This window comes from Rhyacophila brunnea, unplaced genomic scaffold (assembly GCF_057557595.1).
Source record: "Rhyacophila brunnea isolate RB1 unplaced genomic scaffold, BYU_Rbru_1.0 scaffold_2, whole genome shotgun sequence".
NCBI lineage: Eukaryota > Metazoa > Arthropoda > Insecta > Trichoptera > Rhyacophilidae > Rhyacophila > Rhyacophila brunnea.
In genome coordinates, this window is record NW_028232859.1 from 48,721,692 (window position 1) to 48,732,553 (window position 10,862).

General features: G+C 29.8%; 1 protein-coding gene across 5 annotated transcripts; it reads right to left on the reverse strand.

Annotated features, from left to right (window-relative positions):
• Positions 1 to 563: 563 nt before the first annotated feature.
• Positions 564 to 9,897, reverse strand: LOC147072447 (gamma-interferon-inducible lysosomal thiol reductase-like protein). Of its 5 annotated transcripts, none has more exons than XR_015070677.1 (5): positions 9,650 to 9,897; positions 9,384 to 9,554; positions 7,314 to 7,490; positions 5,781 to 6,449; positions 564 to 1,087 (listed from the first exon to the last, which is right to left on the reverse strand). XR_015070677.1 is itself a non-coding variant. In XM_085947442.1 (4 exons), exons 1-4 carry the CDS (start codon positions 9,755 to 9,757, stop codon positions 6,216 to 6,218), a joined length of 690 nt encoding a protein of 229 aa, XP_085803568.1. In that variant the 5' UTR covers positions 9,758 to 9,897; the 3' UTR covers positions 3,743 to 6,215. The 5 variants fall into 5 exon arrangements, 1 of the variants encoding a protein (XP_085803568.1); XR_015070675.1 differs by lacking the exon at positions 564 to 1,087 and adding an exon at positions 3,770 to 5,127 and having other exon boundaries at positions 5,878 to 6,449; XR_015070678.1 differs by lacking the exon at positions 564 to 1,087 and adding an exon at positions 3,779 to 5,149 and having other exon boundaries at positions 6,095 to 6,449.
• Positions 9,898 to 10,862: the final 965 nt, after the last annotated feature.

The following is a 10,862-nucleotide window of genomic DNA, read 5'->3' on the forward strand; positions in this document are numbered from 1 at the left end:
AGAAAGTGACATTTGGAAGAAGATAAAAACAGATTATCTATAAGCAGATTCCATACATTCTACAATTGAAAAGGCCAGAAAGCACCAACATGAAATGTAAATACATATGTTAAAAAATTGTAGGATAAAATAGGATAGTAAATGTGATAAATTCATTAAATATTATGACACCCTGAATTTCAAGACATTGCATATTGAAGGATACATAATGGTTTATATTTAAAAGAATAGAAAATATATCAAAAATTATAATTTTTATATTTAATAAGGTCGGGAAGAGTTGCAGCAATCTTCAAAATGCTGCCCTGCTTAATCAGGCTTTGTGGACATGTCACCATTATGTTCTAAAGAAGGACAGGATTTGCAACCGAGCTAATTTTTAAATTAAATGTTTTGAACATAGTAGAATTTGTTTCTAACTTTATGTGGTTAAGGAAACTTGTATGTCAATGATATAAGAAAAATTCTAAGACAAAGATATTTATGAGTTTACCATCGTTTCATTATATTCTGAGGAGTAGTATTTTGGACAGGTTTACAATATATGAATAAATAAGTATGTATACTGTTTTTATTATCAAAATGAGCTTTACTATTCAATATAACAATGGAATGATTACACTATGTCAATTAATAATAAAAGCAATATTTTCAATCAAAACACATTTTAAACTCTATTGAAAATTTCACTATACATATAACTATTGAAATTGGATTTCAACCAATTCAATGTTAACTCGATACATGCATAAAAGCTGTTTGTTCGCAGTTAAAATTAAATGTTTTAATTAAGAATGTCCTACTATACCTACATAAATAACATATTATATAACTGAATTCGAAAATGTTTCTTTGAAGATCATTATATTTTGTTAACAGATAAAATAATATTTTAATTTGTAAATAATTTCAGTTGCACATATTTTGGAATATAAAGCTACATCGTTATATTATATCCATTAATTTTATTTATTTTTCAATCAAACTACATAATTAATAACCAAACAATCAAATTTCATAATAATAATAATAATCAATATCAGGTGATATTGGTAGATGTTATCTGTATGTCTACCAGTGGCGAAGGGTGGAGGTAGGCTGTTAAGATTCACCATAAATAATGCATACTAAACTTTGTGAGTCATATGTATTTGTTTTCATTTGACCAAGACAACAATTTACAGATAGTGTTGGTTAGTTTTTAAAATTCAATTAAACCCTGCGAAACCAAACCATAATAGATAATGGTAATAAAATACTCATTTATCTATAAAATTATGCCTCTTAATCATACATAATTTCAGATATTTCATAGATAGAATAGTATTTTTTTTATCTATTATAGTTTGGCTTAGGCAGGGTTTAATGAATTATAAAAAAATAACTGACAACATGTGTAATATGTATTTCTAATTCAACGAAAACAAATAAGTATGAATGAAAAAGTGTGCTTAATTTTGTTGGATCGCCAAAAATATACCAAAACTATTTTATGGTTAGGTTAGGTTAGGTTAGGTAGGGTTTAATTAAATATTTTAAACTAACCAACACTGTCTGTAAATTGTAGTCTTAGTTCAATAAAAACAAATACGAATAACTAACAAAATTTAATGTGCACTATTTATGTCAGATGTTAATAGCCTACCTCCACCCTTCGGCACTGGTGTGTACTCCTTACAAAATAATAAATTTAAAGAATACATTATAAGTGTCTGTACAGCTTGAGATTTTAGACTTTCTTATATACATACTACATCATAGTTACTGTTTGTCTGGAGACAGATAAATCTTCCAATATTACTTATAATAATGATCATTACCTAACAAAAACATCTATGTACATACATAAAGAAAGGCAAGAGTTATAGAACTGATAGTTTTTAACTAATTTATTTAGCTACCATTTGAAAATATAAATTTTAGAATTAAATAAAATTTAGTAATTAAATAAAAATTTTAAAAATTATTTAAAAAAAAAACATTTTAAAAACTATTTGAGAAATTGCTCTGTGAAAAAAAACATAACAGAAACCAGAGCAAAAAGCAGCCGTCAAAAAAATTTCACTTCAAAACAGCAGATCATGCCAGAAGACTGAAGATGAATCTGAGATTGTGGGTTATAATAATTATTATATTCTAACCAATTCAACCTAACAATATTTTATTTTTAATGGATGGATACAACTACCATATTCTTTTCAGTAAATTATTTTTGTGACTTGTTAATAATAACACCAACAATGATAACCTAAGCCGACAGGGATGTGAGGATCTATGACATTGACTATCTTTGTGACTTTCAAAATATTATCGCCTGGAAAAATATGCGGCGAAGCAATATTTAGTTTAAGTAAAAAATATACTCTTCAATAATTAATGAAACTCGTTACCCGATAGTTTCAGTTTTCTTTTTATTTATGAGACAAGATTTTATTAAGATTAGGTGATATAGGTACTTTCGACACAAATATAGAATCGTGTCCGTAAACTTGTACATATGCAGTTCGCAGTATCACACTTCACCGTTAAACATTGTAACGGAAATATATGGCCGTATATTAAAGACCGTCCAACCCCTTTGGGTCGTATAGTACTGACATAAAATTCATGTCTAAATAAAACACGGTACTTGTCGGTTTACACTTTACAGGAAGCCAGCAGCAAACAAATTTTAAAAATATCCGATATACTAGATTATTTGTAAGGTTAGGTTAGGTTTTCATTCTTGAATTCATGAATTTTGCCAAAATCAGCTATGAAAATTGAATTAATATTCATATTGAATCTAATAAAATTGGAGACCGTATAGTATACAGTCATCTCTTTCCGATAATACACCTGTGCCACGGTGAAATGTTTTATGTACAATTTAGATATAACCATATAGAATAAGGTTCACCATTTTTGCTGTAGGTTGTGGAAATCATAAAAATTTATATATTGTGTAGACTGAAAAAAATATTTATTTCAACACTCTTAAGGAATTATAATTGTTTAATAATTTTAATAAATAATTCATTAATTCACACATTAGATTACATGGAAGTATTATGCAATACGCAGTTTTGTGAAACCATACGAGTGACTAGCAATAATTTCATTGTAAAATATTTCTTAAATTTAACAAAAAAGCAAATGACAAAAATATTAAGTTAATAACGGGAAACGAAAAATTGTTATCTTTTATCTAACCACAAATCACTACGTGTTTTACTATCAAGATTTAAGCTATGGTCTGTGTAACCATAATAAATCTTTGAATTGTGACATATTTTAAAATTACTTGTTACAAAAAGACACAGGAATGTATGGAAAACTTCATTTTATTGAATAATAAATAACTAAATTGAGGAGGTCAAAGGATAATGGGCTTAAGCTCAAAACCAGTATTTTAGGTAAATACAATTTTTTCTATAATATTATGTAGCTATCTACAATAAATCAAATAATTTTATCTATAATGTAATATTATATATTGCATTAGGCGGCTCTCATAGTGCAGTGCGTAAGGCGCTGGCTTTTCGTCCGGGAGCTTCTGGTTCGATCCCGGTGAGGACGCAATATATTTATGTGATTTTCTCAAAGTCTGGGTGTTGGTGATTGTTTCACTTCCATTACTAAAATCTACAGTCATTGGGCCTCTAGGTCTGTTATTGTATTGGAAAAAATATATGTGTAGGTAAAATATATTATTTGAATTGTGTATTTGAAATTTACAAATTCTCTTTTTTATACTTTTCTTCAATATTGAATAAATAAAACAATGGCTGCTACTTTTCAATATATAGAATGTTTATTAAAGATTTCATATCCGAGTATACTTCAAAAACCGTGACTTGGACCAATTATCCTTTAAGCCCCACAATTAATTTCAGTGTGAACTGATCTTATGATAAAAACATATTCGAACATACACATTTATTGGATTAATAATAACTCGGAACACTTCTCCATATTTCCTAATTATGCAAGTAGATAAGCAAATTCTATTAAGACTCAAAGCAACTTACATATGTATAATGTTAAAGCAATAATGAAAATTGTTAAACTTCAAAATTCGATGACTTAAATGTTAGAAGGTTATTTACGTTTTGGGAAGACTTGTGTGAGGATCAAAATTAACAAAAAAAAAATGTAGATTCTTTAGGGCATAATGCCATAAAGTTTAAGAAGAACTGTTTAGATAAATATTATGAATTTATGTGAACAGTTTTTACAGACTTAATAATTGGTAATACTATCACTATGTTAGTGTAAACTAGCGTTTCCATTTTTTTTTTTAAATCACGGAACCCCTTAAATATTTTAGTGTAGCACATCAAAATAATGTTCCGCAGGCGAAATTTTATTTGCAAATTTCTTAAAGTTCAAATGAGGATTATTCAAGAAAACCTTGAAGTATTGGAAAAGAATCTTAATTTTTTCCTCAGATCCAAAATTGCAACTATATGAGAGGGTGAAAATATTATTTTTCTAGCACTAAAAATGTTTAGGGTTTCCTTTAGGAGTGGTTACATCGGCCTATAATGTTGTGGGTTGTGGGAATCCCAGATCCGGCAGAAAAAATTACATTTTTTTTTCAATGTGTATTTGGATCCATAGGTTAAACAGGTGGTTAACATAATTTCTCGTGAAAATAAAAATCTGTTAATACAACCTCCCATGTGCCAACCATAATACCAAACCAACCATAATCTTCTTAGGATCGAACAATGTATAAAAAAAGCTTTATTTAATTTGGTAAAGTCGGCAAATTAAACATTTATTTATCAAAATCTATGTTTCAAAAAATATTACAACAAATTTTGCAGCAGTTCTTACATTTTAACAATAACATTACCTCATAATAACCACCGGATTTATGAATGCAAAAGCAGATCCGAATGGTGATTATATAGTTTTAAAATATTGTGACTGTATTGTTTGACATGTAATCAAATTCGTCTACACAGTATTAAATTATTTTTAACTAGGCTTCTTCCCTTATCGTAAAATCTTACAAAAACCACTCCGCAGACCCATTTGGAAGCGCTGGTATAAACTGTATGAAATTGTGGTTTAATCAATTTTCAGGAATTAATGAAGTAGTGTGAAATGTTTCATTCAAAAAGACAACAAATTTCGGTACTGTGATGGCAAACGGTTATAACTGTTGTCTGACAAGAGTTAGTTTATAAGATATTTTGAAGTATTTTATATCAAAATAAGCGGAATTAGCATCGCTATACAAACCTCATATCATCTTGTTTAAAAAAAATTGAAGTTTTATTTATCTTGCATTTTAAGCAGATATATCTATTTGCCATATCAACTTTTTTTCACATTCGGTCAGATGCATATATCTTTTAACATTACTTTGTGACCAATAAAGTTACAGCTCTAATATTTTGCCACATCAAAGAATGTACAATTTGGAACCAATTATGGAAGAAAACTGGAAAAGTGAAAAAACAACAGTTATAACCGTCTGCCATCACAGTACCGATTTATTAAAATCTTTTTTAGGAACATCAAACTTTCTTCAGCTCAGGAAATAAATATTCATAATATGTGATTATAAACAAGTGTTTGTACCTAACATTGGGTACATATCCAACAAAAGAAAGTCTTTAACAATGGTATCTGCCAATTCTTGGTCAAAGGACTTACATGGTAATAATTATTTCCTGTGAAAATGCATTTTTGTATCAGTTGACAATATCCATCTGCAGGCTTATTCTAACATGTTAAGAATAGACCTGCTGAGTGGATAAAACCGGTCATGATCTTTATTAAGTTATGTGGATTAAGTACTATTATATATTTTGTTGTATTTTAATTCATATATGAAAGCCTTTGGTTACCTACTATAAAAAGAAAGTATATTTTTTTAATTACGATTAGTATATTAAAAGTACGCTAGGTATAGGTACATCATTTTTATAAATACTCTTGTAAAAATACATCCAGGATAAATCTGTCAAATCAAAGAGAAAAATCTATAATTCTATCTATCTAGTGAGTTTTAATTTTGTCATTTATTTGTAATTTATGGTGACTAACATGAGTGGGAATAAACATTACTATGAAAATAAAATGGTGAATTATGCCAAACTATATATGTACTACCGACTTTTATGAAAAATATATTAATCTCCTCTTGACTATTCCTTTCATTATTACTCTCATTATGTAGCAATTATCAAAGTAGCATAAAGTTAATAAGATTCTATCGTTTATAAACATGCTTGCGGTATTTTGTAATTTCTAAATTTATCACATACTTCCAAAATAAAATTCTTAAGCAAACCGGCTTGATTGTCCTTTGACCCGTCCAACAATACCGTAGGTATAAACGTAGGCTTCACTATGCGCGTCGATTCTCCGTGCTTCTTTAATAGATTTGCACCATATTCACCGTTTGCACACTCGGTAACTGGTGCTATATCCACTGACAAGGAAGTGCCGCACTAGAAAAGAATAATAACATGAACTATGTATATTTTCTATATTTTTTAATATAGAAAAATGGAAAATTTACAATTGGATGGTATATTAATTACAGCAGAATATTTTTTTCATTATGAGAATATACTACGAAAAACTGTCAGATTAAAATTCAAAAAAAAATGCCCTATCAGTCTCGAATCACAACTACTATTATAATAGATATACCATCATAAATCGTCAGGTGTTCTAATTTAGAACTAAGCTCATCACAGTATAAAAAGTACTAAATGATATGTCAAATGTTACCATGTGGCGCTCTCACTCTGCAAACAACTTATACCGCTATTTGACCGGGTGGATGGATGACTTTGATTTAGAGTCAGCCGGCTAACAATGCAAATCACTCAACTCTCATGGAAATTTCAAAAATGCCAGTTGATACTTCAGTTTAGTAAATCATGCATTCAAAGCATAAGATAGAAACGCAATAGATAAATAATAATTTATTCGTCAACTTCTTTTTACTGAACATCACATAAATTAACTTATAAATAATATAAAATTATGATATTAGGGGCCGTTCATATTATATGACATCATAAAGAGGGGGGTGTCTGGTATAGTGTCACAAATTGTGACGAAGGGGATAGGGAATTGTAGAAAATGTAGCATCATAAAATCAACAAAATATAAATTCTGATAATAAAACATCTGTGAAAACATTATATCGAAATCGATAATTTTTAACGAATAGGGATCGGGGTTTCAAAAATAACGTAATTTAGACAGACGGATAAAAAGTTTTGTGACAAACTGTGATGATGGAAGAATGGGAGAGTTAATCAAAAAATACTAAAAGCATTATGTAATGATATTTTACTTACTCTGCGAAGTGCTTGGTCCGGATCAATATTATCTACAATCATACAATTTACAAATGCTATCTGTTCTGTTGTGTCATGGATTGCTTCAATGACACAAGCGTGTATTTTATTTGCTCGGCACTCCACCTCACCGTGTTGGCATTCAAATTGCAATTCTCGTTTCGGACCAAGAAATGTCTAGAACAAATTTTTCACATAACAATGTTATAGTGCATTCTAGAACTGTTCATATTACCTTGGCTTGGGTTTTTATAGAGCTTTATGCAGTATCGTGCAATGCATAAGGCACTGGTCTTTCATCCGGGATCTCCAGGTTTGATTCCCAGTGAAAACACAATATATTAAATTTATATTGTGATTTTCTAAAACACCGGGTGTTTGTGATTGTTTATCTTTTATTACTAAAATATGTTACTATAGTTCTTGGGCCTCTAGGCCTATAGTGTGGTGTTAAAAATAATATATTTAACCCTTTTACTCCCAGCTGATAAATAAATAATTCTACACATGAAAATTAGAAACTTTTTTGTGTATTCTCAATAGTGTTGGAAAAAATTTGGAATAAATCATAAATTTGGTTCCAAACTATCGGCCGATGGAGCCCAGATGGAGTTTTCGCATAGGTATGGTGGGCCGAAATATCGGCCGAATGGGAGTAAAAGGGTTAAGTTTTTTTTTTTTAATGAATTTTAAATTTAACATTTGAAAGCGAAGGGTATCTGTGGTTTAGCAAATCGCCACTAAAACACCCACAGCCATGATATAATGGTAAATTTCTAATCTATAGGAGTCTAATTCACTTCAGAAATCTACCCATAATAAAGTGTGCCAATAGAAATTTAACAGAATTTTAAATCCATTTATTCAAATTAATACATCGTCTTATTCGTCACAATTAATACAAAATCTTCAGGCACTACGCACATCAGTGGCGAAGGGTGGAAGTAGCCTGTGTAAATCTGATATAAACCTTCACACGAAACTAAGTCAGACATACTTACTTGTTTTCATTTGACTAATTATTGAGCAAATCGTAGGTAGTGTTGGTTAGTTTTTTTACAATTCAGTTAAACTCTGCCTAAGGCAAATCATAATAGATAAAAAATATTCTTCTCTCTATAGCAGGATTGGCTAACCTTTTTACGAGTGCGTACCAAAATATTATTTTTCAACAAATGGCATAGGTACTTAATTATAATTTATTAGTCTTATTTTTCATCTTCATTAAATATGTAGGTACCTAATGTAATAGTTACACAATATTATATTTCATGGCCTAATTATACAAAGTTTTTTGGGTCTGTTTACTGGTTCTCTTCCACCGCTCGCTGTCATCTGTCAGTGAGCGCAGTGTTGCCAACCGAACTATAATTATAGTACATTTTGGTTCGCGTACTATTAAAAAAATATAGTATGTCAAAAATACCACAATTTTGAAAAGTGGAATTAATTGAATTGACAGGTTGTGCGAATATTCCCCGTTGCTTATTTCATTGCGTTTAAAAGTTGTCTATATTGTCGATGTTTAAAATTCCGTAAAATGTTAGTACTTCAATCACAGCAAATCGTAATAACGTGAAGCGAGGGACGTAGTAAGTATAAGCTATATAACATAAATAATATAAGATCTCAGTGTGCGATATTATTCTATGGACGTAGTCTTGCGTTGTATACTCAAAAAAACTAACGTGACAGTTAATGACGGTGGCCGATGTTAGCATTTTTTGGTGATAAGAGGTGTTTTAATAAAGCAGGGCATCGGAATTTCTCGAATTCTCTGTTATGTTTATGTGACAAACAAAAAACTTACATTTTCAACACGTTCTATAATGTTTGCCGAAATACTATAATGTATTGGACCGCGTACTATAATTCGATGACAAAAAGATAGCTGAATTCCAATATGGCGACTGAGAGATAAAGACGACGGTGAACCATTAAAAAGCACCAGTTTTTTTTCTAAATGGCATATTGTGAACGCCTTAAATTAACAATTGCTATCAATGGACGGATATTTTAAGGAAATATAAAGAAAATAAAAAAATATAATATAACTGTATATTACTATACCTGTGCTTTTCCGTAAGGAATCAACTTTATTGACAAATTATCCTTTAGTTTGTTATTAGCATTTTCCAAATGGTGAATAAAAAAATGTCTGGAGTCAGGACAGAGTGCTTCATAGAAAACTGACACTTCTATTATTCTATTTGGAAATAATACCTTGGTAATCTCGGCATGCTGAAAATGAATTAATTAGATAATAAAATCACACTTGTTTATTATTCATTAACAAATAATAAATAATCAAACCAACAAAAAAATATTGTAATAACCTGGTTATTTGATGAATTGTCTGGATACAGCTTGTAAACTTGCCACATGATTAGCAAAAGTAATAGTGCAATAAGAATGCGATAGCGCTCCATTCCAAATAAACCCATCTCTAAATTGTTTTAAAGTCATTTAAATTCAATAACTACGGTTTAAATAAACAGAACTCGTCGTTATCTTGTCAGCATTTTAAAGATAAACACTATTTATTTTTTAATTTGTCAAACCCGTTTCTGACAGCGAGCGTGACACATGTTTAATGTTGCTGTTGCTTATGCTATTTTATATTTTATTATTTTTTTAACAAAAACAAGAAAACAATCATAACAATACTTATTATAATTTAGAAAAAGTAATTTGGTCATTTTAATTAAAATAAAATAAACTAACGAAGCGAAATCGCAATAAAAATCAAATTGCTAGTGTTTTTGTTGCCAAGGTTTAATAATATTTTCCCATGAAATAGTGATTAGTGCTGTCCGGCATTTTAGAAAAAACGATATTTGGTTTCACGTCAGTATCAAACCAGTGTTGCCAACCGTACTATAATTATAGTATTTGTACTATAATTTTGGTCCGCGTACTATGTACGATATAAAATAGGTATAGTACGCCCAAAATACTATAATTTTGAAAATCGTACTATAATTTTATATAAAAGTACTATAATTCTGCATTTGCCATTTCGCAATCGAGTGGTTTTCGAAAATTTGGAAATCTGCGGCCCGCGGCGAAATATTTTTCCCAAAAAAACAAGCTGACCACGAAAAATCGGGAACCTGCGGCCCGCGACGAATTTTTTTTCCTAAAAAAAACAAGTCGACTATGAAAAATCGGGAACCTGCGGCCCGCGACGAAATATTTTTCCTAAAAAAAACGAGCCGACCATGAAAATTTGGGAACCTGCGGCCCGCGGCGAAATATTTTTCCTAATAAAAACGAGCCGACTATGAAAAATATAATTTTGGAGGCTCTGTACTATAATTCCAACTACTAAATATGGCAACACTGTATCAAACTCAATTTTAACTCATTGATACTTGGCGTACGTATTGGAGGATGTTGTAAACTTTTATTTATATAATAAAAGAATTTGAATATATCTAAATTAAATTTTTTAAAAAACCGTCATCAAAATAAATGACAGTCAAGACCTGCTTATCCTCATAAAAAGTATTGATAGCTTGACACTCTATTTGAGTACCAAATAAACCC

Excerpts from the sequence above, each read along its gene's own strand:
- LOC147072447 (XM_085947442.1), bottom strand. The coding sequence starts at position 9,757 with ATGGGTTTATTTGGAATGGAGCGCTATCGCATTCTTATTGCACTATTA. Across the intron at positions 9,555-9,649 it reads ACAATTCATCAAATAACCAG|CATGCCGAGATTACCAAGGT; the intron begins GTTATTACAATA and ends ATTCATTTTCAG. Across the intron at positions 7,491-9,383 it reads TTCCTTACGGAAAAGCACAG|ACATTTCTTGGTCCGAAACG; the intron begins GTATAGTAATAT and ends AATTTGTTCTAG.